Source organism: Mauremys reevesii, linkage group 10 (assembly GCF_016161935.1).
Source record: "Mauremys reevesii isolate NIE-2019 linkage group 10, ASM1616193v1, whole genome shotgun sequence".
Lineage (NCBI taxonomy): Eukaryota > Metazoa > Chordata > Testudines > Geoemydidae > Mauremys > Mauremys reevesii.
In genome coordinates, this window is record NC_052632.1 from 5,063,453 (window position 1) to 5,083,055 (window position 19,603).

At 46.6% G+C, this 19,603-nt stretch overlaps 1 protein-coding gene across 2 annotated transcripts in view; it reads right to left on the reverse strand.

Annotated features, from left to right (window-relative positions):
• SMAD3 (SMAD family member 3) overlaps positions 1-19,603 on the reverse strand; it is a 365,605-nt gene that overhangs the window by 306,282 nt on the left and 39,720 nt on the right. For both annotated transcript variants that reach the window (XM_039491538.1, XM_039491536.1), the window contains exon 2: positions 18,780-18,904. In XM_039491538.1, the coding sequence (XP_039347472.1) occupies positions 18,780-18,887 (108 nt within the window). In that variant the 5' untranslated portion in view covers positions 18,888-18,904. The remainder of the gene's footprint in view (positions 1-18,779; positions 18,905-19,603) is intronic.

A 19,603-nucleotide genomic window follows, 5' to 3' on the forward strand; every position in this document is an offset into this window, starting at 1 on the left:
CATTTATTTTTTGTTACACAGGAAAACTAAAATGTCACTGGTTTTCCAGTAGAGAATAATGCGATCTGACCAGCTGGGCTAGTGCCTCCCATTATTCATAGCAAATTCTGTACACTCGGGTGCCTTTCATCTCAGGATGCTGTACAAAGCATTGTGTGTTACCCCCACCGCGTGGGGTGAGGGAAAATGAGCCATGGACCATAGTTTTCAAAGGGGCCTTCCCTGGATGCCAAAATGCAATTAATTCTGACACAAGGTGGTGGTGTTTAAGAGCTGCCTTTTTGTGGCAGGCTGGGTCAGCAACGGTATAAAATAGCCACGCAGCAGTAACCAGTGAAACAGCTCTGACTGTATAAGCACAAAAATATCAGAACCCTCAGTTAAAAAGCACCTAAAAGCGGGTGTCCGGGCACAGCTTAGGAACCAAGGAAACACCAGACTAGATAGAGCGGCAGTCCATCTAGTCCAGTATTCCATCTTGCACAGCAGCCAGTAGCAACTGCTTCAGAGACGGTGCAAGGATCCCTGCAATGGGCAGCTATAGGCTAACGTTTCCTCCTGACCCCATCAGTCGGCTGATGCCCCCAAGCAGGAGAGTTTATAGCCCTTCCCCAACTCTGGTTTTAATATCCACTATTCTCTCTCCAGGTATTCTCCATATCTGCATGTCCAACTCCTCTGAAACCTGTTCAGCTCTTGGCTTCAGTACCTTGATGGTTAATATTAGGCCACTTTGGTGCAATGACAAGCAAGCTGAGGATTGTAGCTTATGCCAGCCAGCCTCCTCCTTTTCCCCAGGTACCCACTTGCAACCTCTCACACATACAGCATTGGAAAGATTAGACTCAAGATGGGAGTGTGGCTTCAGCAATGAAGGGGTTAAACAGTAGCCCTGCACTGCTAGAAGTGCCTCTGAGTTTGCAACACACTCGCGCTCTCTGGCATCCTTCCCATCTCCCTCCAGTATGCTTCATGTCATAAATATGGATTTTCTGAAAGGGAAAGAATAGACTTGCCAAATTCAATCCATACAGTGATGTCAGGCATAGAACATACGGTATTTGCAGATACTGTGGACCAGGTTATAAACCAATACTGGACACATTCTGTTTCCTCTGCTCGCGGAAGGCTCGGGACGGGAACAGCAGCCGCATGGCAGGTCGAGAAGAGTGAGGTGCATTAGCAGAGCTGGCTTGGAAGTTCCAGGACTAGAATAGCAAAAGCGCTGCAGAGCAGGGTTAGGAAATCCTGTCCAGCATTTGGCTGGTCTGGGCACGGCTCCCAGCACTGCAGTAATTGTCCTGCTTGTCAGGAAAACTATGTTCACCCGCACAGGTAAAAATACAGGGTAATTGTTGTAAAAGTCACAGAACATTGCTGAAATGTCACGGACTCCACTGGCCAGCAGCGTAGCCAGTTCCAAAGCCACGTTTACGTGCAGAACACACAGTTCTCCAGCTCGGCTCGCACGCCCACCCTATTGTTGTGAGCAAGCAGGGGACTGAACTGTACAAGACTGACAGCAAGATGATGCTTGTACAGTTCAATCCCCTGCCAGCTCACAAGCATGACACAGCAGGGAGACAGCGCAGCATGCGAGCATCCTCCTGCAAATAGGGGCCGGGATGGGTCTAATGAGAGACACAGCGACTTTGAATTGATTTATTGTCTTTGACACAGGGCCACAACCTGCACCGACCCCAGAGCATCACTTGAACTGCAAAGAGTAAGAGTTAGCTTTAAAAAATGAGAAGGACAGATACTAAGTAGCCTGGACCATCCCAAAGTAACTGAAAATTGCTTTATTAAGGAGGGGCCGTGGATTAGCAAATTTCTCTTGACACTTGTTGGGAGAACAGTCATCTGATCCCAACGTTACTTGAGACGGAAGAGGGGGGATTATTCAGACTTGACTGGGTATTAGCATAGCCACACGCGTGGGTATCAAGTTTAGCGGGTGCCCTCATTGGGTTGAGTGTGGTTTGGCACAACTCCCGCCCAGACTCCAATGACATGAATATGCCGTTTGGTTTAACAATAATGGTAGAAAAATTTGATTTATATCCCGGAGAGCCACAGGGTGCTGGGGAAGAGGGGGCAGGAGATTGCTGGGCTGGATCAGGCAACCGTCCGGAAAGAAAAGGGAGCAGATAGAGCCCCTGGGAAGCCACTGCAGGAGGGAGAAGCTGGCAGGGAAGGGGAGGTCCTGCCGTGGGAGCTGAAGAGCAGGATTTTATTCGTGTTCAACCCAACCCAATGTCCTGTACTCTGGTTTTACACAGTCCTTGCTCTGGCAAGACTCCCATTATCTTTAATGGAAATTGTGCTTGAGTAAAGACATGAGGATTTGGGCTTTCGAGGGTGCAAGTTGGGTGAGCAGCTCTCCTGTTCCCGTGTCCAAATGCAGACTGGGGGCATACAAAAGTGGGTGCTCAAGGTCTGTCTCCATTTGTTGTCTGACACTTTGATTATAAGCTCTTTGGGGCAGTTCTTGTTTATGCAGCGTTGAGCACAATGGAGTCTTAGTCAGCAACTGAGGCTCCTGCACTCTACTGCAATACAACCAGAGAATGGCTTGTGGCTGCCTACTACTTTGGCATGTATTCCCTTTTGGACTAGGCTGGTCTGGATGGCACTTGGAAAGATGGCAGACATCTATTCCATCAGAGTTTTCCATTAAGTGTTACACAGTCACAATTTAGCTTTCAGCCTTAGCTTCATTCCCCCTCCCTCCACTGTTTTAAAATTATAACCTTTTACCTCACCTCATTATATTATTATTGTGTTTCTAGACGATACTCGCTGAGTAGCTGGTCAGTGTCCTACACTGAAAATCCAAGCAACTGTCAAGAAAAAACATTGTCAGTGAGTTTCCCTTCCCAGTCATTGCTATTTAGCATTGGACTAAAGGACAACAAATGTACGGGGCTTGCACTATTCCCTACCATTATAGTTACTGCCCTCACTGCCAAGGGCTAAGTCCCAGGCAAATTCTTTTCAAATGTTAATTACAGTAGAACATGGTTGAATCTCATTGACTCCATCAAACCTGACAGACAACCTCACATCTTACCCAAATCCACTTAAAGGGGGAATAAAGTGGAACATTGCTTCAGGCTCAAATATTTATTAGTCTAAAAACCTGCAAGCTTCAACCATCATCTTGCAATTTCCCTTGTATGTATTTATACTGATAACAGGTTGTGGCCGGTAATTACTGGGCTTGTAAATACAAGCCAATATCTGCTCCAAGGGCCAAAAAACGACAGTGGTGGGTGTACAGGAAAGCTTAAGTATCCACAAGAAAGAATCGTTATTCTTAAATTGAGACAAAGTGGGAGAAAAGAAGCTGCTTAAAAAAAATCAGGCAGTAAAACACTGTAGGAATATGATTTTGAATTCAATAGATTCTCATTTTGTTCCTTTCGATCCAATTGACACAGGTCCACTCCCTGCAGATGACTCAACCAGAAGCGTCATTCCATTAATTCCAATTTATTCTTTCCAGACACCCCATATTCCAGCCAGGTGCCACAAGGACTCCTGTTCTTTTTGTGGATACAGACTAACACGGTTGCTACTCTGAAACCACACAATAGGGATCAGGGCGGCTGGCCGCGGTGCCGCCGCGCCGCGGCCGCGTCCCTCCCTCGCCCGGCTCCTCCCCGGCAGCGGGGCATCTCACCGCCCGGGATCCACGGGCCTGACCCACGCGACCCTGCCCGGCGAGGCGGCGACGCGCGGAGACAGCCAGCGACCAGCGACCTCCCCGCGCGGCGCTGCGCGCGGGCGGGCGGCGCGACGGGGGCTCGCCAGTGCTCATGCCTGCGGGAGGGAGCCCGAGCAGCGGCGGCGCGCAGCGCCTCCGCCAGTCATGCCCGCCAGCGGTCGTCGCTCCGCCGCGGCTCCTCTCCTCCCAGCATGCATGGCGCAGGTCTCCCACCCCCCAGCCTGCTGCTACCTACATTTTGCCCCCCAGGGCAGCTTGGTTTGCTGGTGCCTAGAGCCGCCCCTGATAGGGATGCATGTCCAGTCTGTGTACCTGAGACTGCTATTTGTGTCTGTGCGCATGGCTGTTTACATGTGCAAAACAGGTGCAGACTCACTATTGCAGGTGCACTTAGTTGTGTGCCAAGCAGCAGGTGCACAAAGACAAATTAAAAGCTATCCTGGGTCAAATACTAACTGTCGATTTTCATTATGAATATTGGGGCTGGGGAGGACAAGGGAAATACATGAAAACAATAAGATAACCACTTGAAAATGCCAGCACTTAATACCCTTTTATAATGCGTATCTGCCCGAGTAGAATCGCCAATTAAGAGAAGATAGGCGAAATAACTATAAATTAGAAGTAAATGACTATCTTCCTTCATCAAAACAAACTTGGATAAGAAAGGGAAAAAGAAGGAAAAGGGACGCATGCAACACATTTCTACCTGTTTGTGGGGTTGTTAGTGCCTTGTTCTAGTTACTTTAGCACCAAGTCATTTCGTATTTATCTTGACGTGGCACATAGGAGCCCATCACAGACTGTTGTGTTAGGCACTATGCAAACACCGAACAAAGAGCCTGCTAAACCCAAGGTTGTGAGTTCAGTCCTTGAGGGGGCCACTTAGGGATCTGGGGCAAAATCAGTACTTGGTCCTGCTAGTGAAGGCAGGGGGCTGGACTCAGTGACCCTTCGGGGTCCCTTCCAGTTCTAGGAGATGGGTATATCGCCATATACATTACACGTGAACAGCAGAAAAGTTCACAATGATCAGTATCCTCATGTGGTGTCATTCTCCCATCATCCCTCCTATGCAGGGCAAGACAGCTGTGGAGCAGACATTCAGCAGATGCCACACACCCTACATGCAATACAGGTGGGCTCACACCAGCTCTGCATATACCACCATGAGAAGGTGGGGCCCAGGCTTTGCTTCTTCAGTTGCATGGATCCGTTTGGCCATGACTCCTGTAAGAGATGGCCTAGGGGCTGCGATATTCACTACAGATCTTCCCTATGGCAGTCATGTGGAGATTGAAACCACACCCTTTTGACCTCCATGTGCCATAAAGCCTATTTACTTGGGCCTCATATGTGGAGGAGCAATAGGAGGATGGTGAATACCAAGAGGGAGCAAGAGTGACTGCCTATTTATTCATTATTATTCTATTGCACGGTAAAGTGTTGTATGTTGAGTCCCACTCTAAGCTTTGATGAAACATGGACAGGCCATCTGGAAAATGATCAATCTAGCAAAGACTCTGCTGCTGCCACCCTTACTTGTCTCAGTATTACTCTGGAGTCAGCTGGGCTATTTGTGAGCAAGTGTTACATTAGGAAGGTTTGCAGAATCAGGGACCTAAACTCTGTCCTTCGTTCATTTATGGAACTTTGGATGAAACAACCTCTTTTTAGGCAGACGTTATAGTCTCACCTCCTCTAGCCGGCATCTTCCGTCCACTCCAACGGCTGTAATTTTGCACTGACAGGCCAGGCCAAGGAACACTAACTACGAGCACCAACTTTCAGATGCTCAGCCAAACAGAACCTTCAGAACTTTCCAGGTCCCCACTCAGTAGCAGAAACCCCATCTGTAGCTCCTCTTAATTGTTTAGTTCTTTGAACCCAGCTGTTGGAAGCTGAAACCCAATTCTCAGTCAGCAGTTGGTGACTTGTACGTTCTGACATGCAACATTGACAATTTGAGTTTTCACTGTTTAATAAAGTTTTAACTTTTGAATCTCAACGGAATATCACTGTTAAATTGTCTGACTCCTCCCTCATTTGAGCCTCGAATAATTTCTCACAACTGTGAAAATTTAAATAGATAACCAAAAAAAAGCTTTAAAATGATTAATTATCCACCCAAATCATAAAAAATAAAAAGCTAATTCTGCCATGTCTACTTATATAGCAGCTTCTGTGCTTTAGAAGGGAGATTACAGAGAGCAGCGACCCCTTTTTCTCCCTAGAGGTGGTCACTCCTAGGCAAAGCTGAGACACCCAGGTAGGCTGAGTGGGGAAACCTGAAACACTGCTTCCCACATTGTACCTGTGGGTGAAAAACATCGGTCCCCAGGGCTGACAATCTAGCACTGAATTCCCAGATAGATGCGGAGGAAAGAGTTAGATGGGAACCTGAGAGCAGTTCACATTCTGTCTGAGTCCCCGCTAATCCAGATCACTGATCTTGCCAGCTATTGGGTTTCTGAGAAGGTAGAGAAAGTGGGGGAATAGAACCGTAAGAAATGTAAAAGGAAACCTCCTTCACTAAAAGCGACCTAATCTGCTCCGACAGCAACTCCAGACAATTGTGTTTAATCCCTTTGCGGCTGAGTGGCATTGAAATCTGAAGAGAGCATACAAGAGGGGAGCTGGCACTGCCCCCCAACAGATGGAGTTTACCATGTAGTAAGTGTAGGAATTGGAAGGTGCAAGGGACAGATGAGAGCACTGGCAAATTTAGGGCTAGAGTTTGAATTTAGGCCGAGTCCTGAGCAAGGAGCGCTGCGCTGCATAGTCTGCATCACTCCAGGAGTGGTCCCAGAAAGTCTTGGGACCCACTCCTGCCTGCTCCTTGCCTCTGGTTTGTACCAAGAGGAAGTTACAACATCCCCCCACCCACCCACCCGCTAAGCTGTGCTAGCCAGTAAATACAAGAAATGGAATCATGGTTCCACCCATTCCCTACCTGCCCCACTGCTTCTTACTCTTACATAGAGAGACCCACGGTCCAGGGTAGCCCATGTAAGGGGGGTTCTCACTCCCCCCTTGCTAGGACATGTAGGTCCAGTCACCATCTAGGTCTCAGAAAGGGATCAGATTTTGAAGGACACGTTCACAAATTTTTCAGTTGGATTTGAGCCTCCTTCTTGAAGTGCTCTGATTCAGAAAGCCCTAAAAATTCATGCACATTGTCTCTGAAATCAGAGGGACCATGGATTCGCAGGTCAGACCCATATGCGCCATTCTTTTGCTGTTATGCCATCTTGTGATTTGGCTTGTAAATGCATTGGGCATGAGGAAAGGTGTTGATTTCCTCCACTTCCCCTCCTTAAATCCTTCTCCCCCCCCCATCTCCTGTGTCTTTTTATTGGTTAACAGCAAAACAAAACACATTCTAAACTGGGAAATTGGCTTACTGTCACGTAGGGTGAAAACTAACTGAAAAGGAACAAAACGGCAGCTATAAATGGCCATAAAAATCCCCACAACTCTGCAGTTTACTTCCTATGGACTCAGTCACTGGAACCATTACCAACAAACATGAGCTGAGGATCTGCCTCTCACTAGAATTACAGCTAGTAACAAAAAAAAATCCTCACCACAGTGAATTTAATTCAAAACTGCTAAACAGGCAGATTTAATTCATTAGCCAGGAGGCTGAAGATAGCAGTGGTTCAGTGGGTTGAGAGGAAGGATGGGCTAGCAGTGAGGGCACTATCTTGGGATTCAGGAAAGCTGGGATTAATTCCCTGCTTTTCCACCGACTTCCTGTGACATGTGGCAAGTCAAATTCCAATCACCTGCTCTGCAAGAGTTCCAGTGATCACAATGCCTTCTCCTCTTCCACAGGAATTCCAGGCCACTCTAGCTCTGTACAGCTCTCCCTGGGAAAGACTCCGTTTAAATGGAAAGGAAGGCTCATTCCTTTCCTCAGCCATAACGAGCATCATGTGTAATGGGATCAGTTTGAACTACACCCACAAGCAGTTGTTGCAACCCTCCCACTCTTCTATTCTGTATTCTTGATGGAGATTTCTTGAAGCTGAAGCCACCATGTACAGACGGAGCTAGCCAGTGAGCTAATTATCTTACATTGTCTCCAGCCAGTTGTGCATGCTTTGACGTTAAAGCGGTCATTCGCCTCGATTTTCCTTTGTGGCCTTCAACACTCCGAGTAGCACCAGGAATCAAAACTGGCTACGTTTCATGTCATTAGGGAACACCTGATTGGGAACACTAATGCTGTGGATTCCTGGATTGGCCATCATGACACTAAATCATATGTGAAATAAATAGGAATAGGAGTGCTAGCATCCTCATGACTCCTGTCTACAGCCATGATGCTATTAGGAGGCAGCCAGACTGTTTCCAGGAATATGAATGCCAGCTTTGACAAGGGCTTGGACCACACTCCACTTTGACCCAAACTGGTTCAGATACTTTCAATGGGCCAGACCTTATTTGTTTGAAGCTGTGGCCCATCTCTCTCTTTGAAAAAGCAAGGGCTGAGCTTCTGTGCTGCACCTCCTGGCATAGAGGAAGCTTTGCCCCCTCGCTATTCTGAGTAGCTCGTGGGACTGGTGTTACTGCATAATATACAGGACTCTGCTGTCTGCAGCCCAGCCCTGCTCCAGAGTTTGCAAAGAGGCTACGCAGGGCAGCCTATGCCTATCCTACCCTGGGCCTGCCGGCAAATGAGCTTTTTACAACCCTCTCACCGCTGAAGCAACGCAGAGGCCATAGCTGGCTGGAGAATCCCTCCCAGAGTCTATGATTTCCTTCGAGGAAAATTCTGGTCTGGTTTTAGTGTTAAACCCACACCATGCTTGTCTTGTGGATTTCCCCAATGGATACCATATCTATGGCACAATCCAACTTTACTCTGACTATTTTGCCATTAGATGTTACAGCAACAAGATGAGACGATACACTTAACCAAGAACTGGCACACAGGAAAATAAAAGTCCAAACCTGAACTATGGTAGAACCACGTGTGTCTGCTCTTCCACCTGGGTTGCAATGCACCAGCTGTTCTCTGTAGACAGCTCATTTGCTGAAGCCTTCAGCACACAGCTCGATAACACCATCCATACCAGTAGTTTGCCAATAGTTGCAAAGCAGTATCACATTTAGTCTTCTCAAAGAGCTTTCCCACCCCACAACATAGCAGCACAAAACCCCCTTACCCAGCCCCTATCCCCACTGACCCAACAAGTACCCCACACTCAGCAGCCCCCATCCTTCCACATCCGCTTGCAGAAGCCACTTCCCTTCTCCTCAACAGGGATAAAAATGAAGCAGTGACACAAATTGCAGAAGGATTGTGGGATATTGTGGGTGGTGGGCCAACATTTCAGCCATTTTGTGGGGCACAGACCCAAGGTGGTCAGAGGAAGCACTCCCCCAGCGGTAGCAACCTGCACTGCCAAGCAGGAAGCCCAAGTGATTGTCAGTCCTAGCCAGCCAACTGGGGCTGAGAATGTCACAGGGAAAAGTGCACTCAGGGTTTGACAGAGGGAGAGATGGTTTCATATGGCCCAGTATTAATGGCGATGAATTACAGACAAAATCCACAGTAATCATTGGTGCTCAGCTGTGAGGATGATAACTGGTGATTCATAAGGGGAAACAGAAGAGGTCCAGTTTCCAGGCTTTTATATTTGGCATCTGGGCAGACTCAAGGGTATAATTTTCTTTCTAGGCACAGAGATAGAGTCATTCCATTGCTCCTAGTTATGTTAATGGGATTTGCGTCTCCAAAACCATACACACCGAGGCAAGTACATATGCTTTATCTTTTGTCTGATTGAACTCGCTAGGTTACCATTTTTACTGTATTTGTGTCTTGGAAAATTTTCCATCTAAATCAGAGCAAAATTTGTGGAGTTTAATGAAAAACATTTTTTGTTTTTGAACATGTTTAAGGAATGTTCTTCGTGCTTTGGAATATGGCAAAGGAAAGCCAAACCTCATACTGCTCATTTTATTTCTTGAGCTGTCTCCTTTTCAGCTTCAAATGTGGAAAACATTAGTGGCCAAATCCAGTTCTCACACATGCCCTTTCCTCCCAATTGTGTTTTTTCACCAAGTCCTTACGTTTAGAAGGCTTCATCGATTATATTTTTGTCTTGTTCCCTCCATTAGTATCACTTACTTTATCCAATTTCCTTAGTGTATCCTTTCATATAGTTGTCAAAACTTTTCTATCCTTTTATTACTTCACTTCTAAGTCTTTATTTTCCTTTTGGATTCACTTTGGTTTAATTCAGAGTCAAAGTACTTTAGACAAATCAAACCAATTCTACGGTTTCTTTTTCGATTGGTAACAAAGACACAGACTTCAGATAAGCCTGTAAGTGAACACTGTGTCCGCTTCAGTTCTGAACACTGGGACTAACAGTTCTCAGTTACGCTGGTGCAATTTCCAACGGTAACTCCACAGATGTCAATAAGATAAAGTCACCATCAGTGTAAAAAGGGAGAACTCTGACATAAGTGCAGATGTGTCTGTTTATGCCAGTGGTGAATGTCTCCCATAATGTTACTGTGTATTTTATACCAAGTAACAGAGCAGAATTCATCTGGCCATCCATCTCCTAAAAGAGGAATTGTGGATAATGCTACCCTAATTCACGTGCAGGCAGGGGCGGCTCTAGACACCAGCGCGCCAAGCAGGCGCTTGGGGCGGCCGTTTCCCGGGGGGGCGGCATTTGGCTCCGGTTGAGCTCCCGCCGGCATGCCTGCGGCAGGTCCACGGAGCCGGGCAGCGGACCTGCCGCAGGCATGACTGCGGCGGTCCTGTCTTCCAGCGGCTCGGTTGAGCTCCGCAGGCATGACTGCAGCAGGTCCGCTCGTCCCGGGCTCCGGTGGACCTGCCGCAGGCATGCCGGCAGGAGCTCAACCGGAGCCGCGGGAAGAGGGGACCCGCCGCAGGACCGGGGAAGGGCGGCGCAGCGCTCCGCGCTGCTTGGGGCAGCCCGATTTCTAGAGCCGCCCCTGCGTGCAGGATAGATGTTATTGTGATATTCTCCATGTAGTATTAGACCCAAACAACTAGCACAGACAGTCCCGGAGATTCCAACAAACATGCTCAACTCAGAGAACACTCTGTATGTGCCAAACCCAGATCCGGCCAGTAGCTTTCTTTCCTGGGGTGGCCTTAAAGGCGCAGTCCACTTTACAGTAGAAGCTCAATGTTACAAGCACCAGAGTTACGAATTGACCTGTCAACCACACACCTCATTAGGAACTGGAAGCAATCAGGCAGCAGCAGAGGCAAAAAAAAATACAATACAATACAGTAGTGTGTTATATGTGAACTACTAAAAAAAGAAAGGGAAAGTTTAAAAAAGATTTGACAAAGTTAAGGAAACTGTTTCTGTGCTTGTTTCGTTTAAATTAAGATGGTTAAAAGCAGCATTTTTCTTCTGCATAGTAAAGTTTCAAAGCTGTATTAAATCAATGTTCAGCTGTAAACTTTTGAAAGAACCATAATGTTTTGTTCAAAATTACGAACATTTCAGAGTTTCGAACAAACCTCCATGCCTGATGTGTTCGTAACTCTGAGGTTCTACTGCAACTAGAAATACAGATCTACATTGCTGGTGTGTACAAGTTTGGGTATGAAATAAATCTCACACAGGAGCGGCGCCAGAGTTTCTGGCGTCCTAGGCAGAATTTGGGGGGCGGCATTTTGTGCGCTTCCCACGGGGCACGCGGGAGCTTCCGGTTCCAGTCCCATCGCGCTGCCGAAGAAGGACTCTCCGCTGAAATGCCGCAGGCGACAGTGGCAGTCATTGAGCTGCTCAATTGCCTGCCGCTGTTTTCCGTGGCACGTCGGCAGAAGGTCCTCCTTCAGCGGTGCGATGGGAGCGGAACTGGAAGCTCCCGTGCGCCCAGTGGGGTGTGCACAAAATGCCGCCCCCCGAATCCTGGTGCCCTAGGCGACTGCCTAGGGTCGCCTAATGGAAGCGCCGTCCCTGATCACAGAATAGGGACGGGGGGTCATCAAAGCTTTAGAGGGGAGAAGAGAAATTTGAGAACAGAATATACTTTTTTACTCTTCACTTTGACTCATGCCAAACTTTCCTCTCTCTTTATTTTGAACCCTAGGGCTGGACCAGTCTGGCTCCCTGGTGGTTCTAATGTAATATTTACAGCACCATATACCGAACAGGGTAAGCATGGTCCTAGAAACAACTCTCTGTTCTATGCTGTGCTTACTTCTGGCAAAAGCAAATTCATGGCTAGAGGAGAGCTACCTTAGTTAATTCCTCTGTCTCTTATAAAGGCACAAACTCACTTTCTGAGGTGCTAATTAGCTCATGAAAAGTTCTGCACAACAGCAAGTTTCTCCAGTAGCAAAGATGCATTGGCTGCACTGCACACATCTTTCACTGCACCTCGCTCATTAAAAGAAGTCAGATATTGTTCATGCATTTGATTTAATTTGAAGCCTCTGGCTATTGGTGGGGACAGAACTGTACTATGTTATTTCTTCAATAGCAGTAGAAGGATTGGACATTTGTTGTTTTTCAACCTGAATCTTTAGGCTGCTATTCTCTTAGTAAGTCGGGTTTCTCAAGTCAGTCAGCAGCGTCAAAGGAAAGCGCTATGGCATTCACCCTACAGGTAAACAAACAACCCATGAATGCTTGTCTCCCAAAGGGGAAAAATACCAATTTTTGCAAAATCCTAGATTTTCCCCACATAGCATCAATTTAAAAGATTAGTCTGAGTAGCTCACTGTTTAAAAGCCTTGCACACTGACAGCTGTTACAGGCTTCAGAATCCTGCTGGCTCCTACTGTCTGCAGCATATCTATATTCAGAGTTTTAATCTTGCCCAGTTTTATAATAAACTAGTTGCAAAGTCAACAACTGTATGCTCCAGTGGCAAGTTCCTGGGAACAGATAAGTTTAATCTAGAATGATTCTGATCTCAATAGAAGCGATAATAGATATGTATATTGTTTTGTATATTTGTGCATGTAAATATATAATTTTGCATATATGCATTTATGATGATTTACTGTGACAGTTATGAAATTTGTTCTCTTTCTTTTAATATTTATGAGAGTGCTGCCATACCCAACAATCGGTTCCTCAACTGGGTGTGGTACGCTACAGAAGAAGGTACACACAAATATAATGCCTCTTTCCACTGAGAGCTCTATCCATGATTTCATCTGTGAACCCTACAGTATACGGTCAGTGATTATACACCTGGAGAAATCCAGGCTGTAGCGGGGTGGTTACCCGCTCCAGCCCTGACAGGGTTAAAACCAGCCCTGGGAGAGGGCTGGGAGAACAGCCCAGGCTGAGTAGGAAGCAGGCTCAGCTGGGGCCATGCCCCAATTAGGGCCCAGCTGGCCCTATAAAGGCTTGAGCCAGGAGCTCAAGCCAACAGTCTCTCTCTGGCTGTAGAGGGAGACGGGCCTGGCTGCAGGGAGCTAGAGACAGGGTACTGGGAGTGGAGCAGGGCTGGGGAAAGGCAGAGAAGCTGGAGAGCTCCGGCCTGGAAAGCCCCAGGCTGCGGCCTAGCATTGGGCTAACAGGTACTGGGGGTTGCAGAGGGCAGCCCAGGGGTAGGCCAAGGCAGCAGGTCCAAACCCAACCTCGCCAGTGCTGAATGGCGGATACTGCAGCCTGCCCCAGGGCGCGGGGGCTAGACAATGACTGGCAGTAGCGTATACTGAGGCGAGGTGGGGTTAGTAGGTGGGGGTTCCCCGGGGTGAGTGTGGGGGTACTGCCAGGGGGGCAACAACCCGGAGAAAGGGGCACCGGGTGGTCCAGGAGGGACACGGGGGCCAAGCAGTAGCAGGACACTGGCCTGCAAAGGGCGCTCCAACGGCTGGAAAGCTAATTCCCCTGCCATAGCCCTCTCCCAGGGCTGTCTTTAAACCCCTCGGGGAAGGAGAGGGTGACCACCGCACTACACAAGCCTACATTTGCAAAAGTGACAAAGGATTGCGGGTACCTCAATTTTTGGGTGTCCAACTTGAGACACTAAGGCATGATTTTTAGGAAGCATTGACCTACTACGCCCTCTGAAAGTCAAGTCCCTTGGTGTTTCAAGCTGGGCACCCAAGAAATGAACCCTCCATCTCAGTCTCTTTTGAAAATGTAGGCCTCATCTGTCCATGGGTCGCTTGTCCACATGAGAAAGCTGCACTGAGTTTAGTTTCATTGGTGCAAAGCCTCCCTTCCCCAACCCTGTTTCCACCCTTGCCCTGATTCTGATTTAGGTTTCACAGCACTTTGTTGATTTAGCATAAGCTGATTCCTTACCAACATCAGATGCCCTTACCAAAAATCAGAGTGGTCAAGCCAGGAGATTACCCCTGTTTAACTAAAACAATTTGTTTGTACAGAACCAAAGCGCAATGGGATCTGGATCCATGACTAAAGCTCTTATACAGTATGGTAAAAAACCGAAACACCTAGTTTAATTAAATCAGTGCAACTTTCTTATGCAGAATGTTCTTGGAGATTTATTACTGGAAAAGAGAAGACAGCTGTGGGATGCATTTTCAGTGTGGCTTCTAGTGTTTAAGAAATGTTCCCACAGTTGATACTACGTGGCATATGCACAGCCCATTTCCTTTCATGGGCGCATGCATTTTCCCCCAAGGGTGAACATCACCCAGAATCCTTCCGGAGGTTATTTTTTGACTGCCTGGCCTTTGAAGATGTGAGCTATCGGTGCTGAGTGGAAGAGTACTTTGGGGAAATGTAACCTCATGGAGTGGAGTTAAAATGCCATAGAAAACCCATATCACATACAAAGTAAATGCCACTCCTATAATCTCATAAGCCTCTAGTCCTGATCCTGCTTCCATTAAAGTTAATGAGTGTTTGCCATTGCGTATTGGGGGTTAAGTTATCTATACCCATTCTAGGGGCTGTGACATACTGTACCCCACATTACCCTCTGTACCCCCTGTGACAGAGCTCCTTCTGCACTTCCACTTAGCGGTGGGCCAGGGTATTCCCCTCTACCTCAGAATTTCCCCACACCCTTGGGCTTGCTCTCCATACCTTGCCTGAGCAGGGTTCCTCCCAGCCTCCCTGATGGGGGAGAGGGCAGGCAGCCTCTTAGTCTCTGGTAGCCCCTCCAGGCATGATGGGAACAAACCAGGTACCCAGTTCAGTCTCTCCCCTCCGGCAAGGTCTCTTCCCTCAGACCTCTGGGGCCCGGAAGGGCTGTTTGCCCTGTTGGGTAGGGTTTTCCCTGTCCTTCGCCTCTGTATCTGTGGGGTTCTCTCTCCTGGTGCTTGTCAGCATCTGCACCACCCAGATCTCCAATAGCATGCTATTCTCCCACAACTCCTATTGCATGCCCCTATCTGTCTGGAGGGAAGGCTTTGGCCTCAGGTGTCCTAATTAACCTAGAGTAACCTCTGTTCAGTTACCCAGGGAAAAAGGACCTGCTTATCCTGGGGCTAATCTACCTACCTTCCAGCACTTTCCTGTAGCCATCTGGCCTGACCCTGTCACACAACATATTCACCACTGTTATGATTATGATGGGTTGTGTGTTGTACAAAGTATGCCTTATGAAGTATCATATGAAAAGTCTGGATTTGATGAGCCTCATTATTCTGTTGAAATGCACGTAGCTATGTCCATGAAGTTGTGACATTTTGCTACATGTTTGTTACTGAAACATATTGTGAGTCTGGAGGACACCCAAAGACTTGTCCGTCAGAGGGGACAAAAACTGAAAACAGAGGCCTCATGCCAAGGCCATACACAGAAGCCTCACGTAGACAAAAGGTGCGAGCAAAATTTTGCAATTCATGATCAAGGATGGTCAGCAGCTCACACAGACCATGAGGGCTGCCTAACCCGACACAGCATGGATTTTTCCAGCACCTGGAGAGAAGTATAAATGAGGGACAGTGACATCACCAGGGGGCCTGCCTCTTCCCTCCCATCTCTACACAAGGGAGCAAGATCGTCTGGAAAACCAATCTCCATTGAGATTTTGGGAAGGGCTGCCCTCGCTGGAAGGCGTTCCAGTTAGCAGGAGCTGCTGTGAAGTCTTGCTTTTAGAATTAAAGTTCAGGATTTAGATTGCTGTTTTCCTATTTTATTTCTTTTTGTAACCAATTCTAATCTTCTATGCCAATATCACTTAGTGTCTCTCTCTCTCTCTCTCTCTCTCTCTCGTAAATAAACTTGTTTTGATGTTTAATCTAAACCACTGAGTTTGTCTAAAGCGCTTGGGGGGGATCTGCTTAGATTACAGAAGATGGAGCATGTCCACTACATTTTGAAGGAGTGGCGAACTAATTCATGAGCTTGTATTGATCAAGAAGCTCTTGAGGAGTACAAGATGCACATTTCTGGGGTGCAAGGCTGGGGTCTCTCTGTATGCAGTTCACAAGTGGCTATGAGAGCTTTCATGTAATTTTGCTGGGTGTGCCTCTGCATGGGGTTTGCTGTTCACCGGCATCACAGTGTAGGAGACAGCCTGGCAGGAGATTGAGAGGGGGCACAGGGGTTCCACAGTCCAGATTGCACCCTGGCGGATGTCACAGGGCATCTTCCAGTCTCCCCCAGGATTGTTTCCTACACTTCATTTGTATTGTAAGTCCCAAGCAATGAAGTTAGTATAGCATATAAATCCTCCTTAGTCCACCGCAATTATGGTAATTTGGGATAATTTTGCCTGTGTGCGTCCACTTGAAAGGGATTTCTGCACATGGGCAATCACTGAAGTGACGTGGCAATAGTCCCCAACACATCTAGGCTCAGTGTTCAGTCTGCAAGCTCAAACTCTTTAGGAGTCATACACTGAGAAAACGTCATGTGAGTAGGCCCAGAAAACTGCATTTCTAAATAAAAATCACTCACCCCCTCCCTCTCTGTTTCTAAATTAACATCCTGGAAAGGTTTCTAAAAAAAATTAACTGATTTGAGATAGAAGGCGGCGTTTAAAAAAATCTGACATTTTTTATTTCAAATTCAGTAAAAGAAGGTTGCTCCCCATGCGCAAGGCCAATTTTCAGCTCAAAGTGCAGTTTTTATGAGGAGTTATAAGCCTCTTGGAGAGATTTGGTCCTGGAAATACTGACAAGTTGAACTCTAGTGGCATGATAGGGCACCACTGGAATCGTCTTAACTGCAGAGCTGCAAACCATTGCACATGGCAGCAGGGTGGAGCGCAGGACAGTAAAAAAGGAGACTGATTTCAGTCCCATCTGCCAAAAAAGTAAAATTGCTTTGCTAGTTGGCATGACAGTCTTTCTGTATAAACAAACTTTGGTTTAAATGCTCCATTTAAATGTTATGTAAACAGTTTCCAAGAGAAACAATGTATTTTCAATGCTGATTATCTCAGAGTTGCTTTGCACATGTGTACGAGCTTGTAAAAACTGGAGAGTTTCATGTTTAAAACGTATACTGGCCCACATTTATCGATTGCAACTCTATTGGTTTCAGTGGGCTTACTCCAGGGCTGAATTTGGTCCAAGACTAGAGCTTTTAGAAGGGGGAGCTTCAGTGGTTTGAGCATTGGCCTGCTAAACCCAGGGTTGAGAGTTCAATCCTTGAGGGGGTCATTCAGGGATCTGGGGCAAAAATCTGTCTGTGGATTAGTCCTGCTTTGAGCAGCGGTTGGACTAGATACCTCCTGAGATCTCTTCCAACATGATATTCTACAATTCTATGAACATTTTATAGTATGGCAATATCCAGCCCTTAACTGCGAAGCTTACAAAAGCCAAGGGCTAACCCTGAACATCGGCAAAACAAAAATTCTCCACCAGCCAGCTCCTGGTCAGTCATGAGACCCAGCAAGGAAGTTCTACACTGAGAGAAGAACTGGAAGGTGTAGACCACTTTGCCTACCTTGGCAGCCATCCCTCACAGAGGGCAGACGTTGACGTCAAGATTCAGCACAGAATTTGCTGTGCCAGCCTGGCCTTTGGCAGACTGTCTCAATGAGTGTTCAACAATCACAACATTAGAAGACAAGCTAGACTTAGTTTATAAAACGGTGGTAATCCCAGCTTTCCTTTATGGCTGCGAGACTTGGGTGACTTACAGACAACACCTGAAAAACCTGGAACGCCAGCACCAGCTCTTTCTCTGGAAGATCCTCAACATAAAATGAGAGGATCATTGCACAAATGTCAGTGTCCTCATGGAGGCCAACACTTTCAATATTGAGGCCCTGATTATCCAGCACCAGCTGATGTGAGTGGGCACTGTGCACACATGTCTGATGCACACCTACCAAAACAATTGCTGTACATCCAACTCAAAGGAGAAAGGAAACGGGGAGACCAAAAGAAATGCTTTAAAGACATCCACATGACAAATATCAAGAGATGTGGCTTCGACACCACACACTGGGAGACAGGCTGTGTAGAACCTTTCTCCAGGAATAGTCTGATTGAACTCAGATGACAATGAGATGAGTCAACCAACCTCAGCCTCACCCAGGGTACCAAACATCATGGTCAGCAGTTTAAAATTCCCCCAAACTGTTCCCTCAATTCTTACATAGATGGAGCAACCCTAGTTCAGTTTCCAAGGCCCATTCAACCTCTGCCTTGTCAGTTGAGCCTGCCAAAGGCAACATCAGTAACAAAGGTGGTTTTCACGATGTGGAGGGACTGTTCAGTAGAAATATTGAGCTTCTTCCTTAGTGTGTCAATGTCTATTGAGAGGAAATTGAAAGAAGGAGAGCAGAAGGACAAAGCCATATAGCCAAGCACAGATCAGATAAGCAATTACTCAGGCAGGGCTTTGAGAGCTGTTGTGAAATGGGAACTTTTTCAGTTTCCAAACTATCTGTATTTGCCTAGTGAGCTAAACCACCATTTCCTGTTTGTAAGTAGAAGGATCAACAGGATTTCAAGACAAGCGTTACCACAGTCCAAGAACCTTATCACAGAACGGTATTCTTGTGTTTAACATTCCTGCCTCTGATGAATACAATGCCCCTCTTAATGTTTAATTAACCGCCATCAGGGAAGACCACACAGGGAAGGTTATTAGCACAGGTGATTGTATGTTTCACAAACATTATTCCAAAAGGTACCACTTACCAGTCTGACTTTAAGGATTGTCTTCATTCCCTTTTTTGGATTAATCTTTGCATATTTTATATGCACTAACCACATTTCATTTGGCAATCGATGTGTATCGGACAACATCCTTGAGCCCAATTTACCTGTAAGAATTAAAGATTGAAATATGAATGTAACCCCATCAGATATGTAGCACTTATCAGCAAATTGGTTTTTCAGATACATTATCAAAGATATTTACTCAGTGGCTCAGTTCTTTTATAGCCTGCAGCATGTGCCATAGGTGAAAACCAGTAATCCATGACCTGGCTCCTCTCAGCACTGGGTAGCACATTTAAATACTGGACATAACACAACCTTTAGTGTGCAAACAGATCTTGTTGGCTAAATTTAAAAGGTACTAATTTCACTGAAGACCATATTGGTAGGAAAGAGATTCACTATTGCTAAAGAGATCTATTATAGGTTGGTAAGTGAAATTTGCAAGACATTCAGACAAATCTGGCAATGCATTTAACAATTATATGAAAATTACCTAGCAAACACTGCAGAAAATAGATTTATCCTGAAAAACAACCAAATGAGTGTCATAAAAGTACAGTACTTAAAGGGCAACTTCGGTGTCCAGTTCTGTGCATGTAACTGCTTGCACCTGCAGAAATGTGTACATAAACATTTTACACCTCAGCAAGCCATTTGCACACAGAAACTAGGGAGTAGTGTGCCCAAACTCCAAGCTTGCCTGTGTAAATGACCATGAAGTGCGTGCCCACCATCAGAGCCGGTTGAAATTTGGTCTCAATGACCTATTTGCGATGGTGCATGTGTGACTGCTGTCAAAA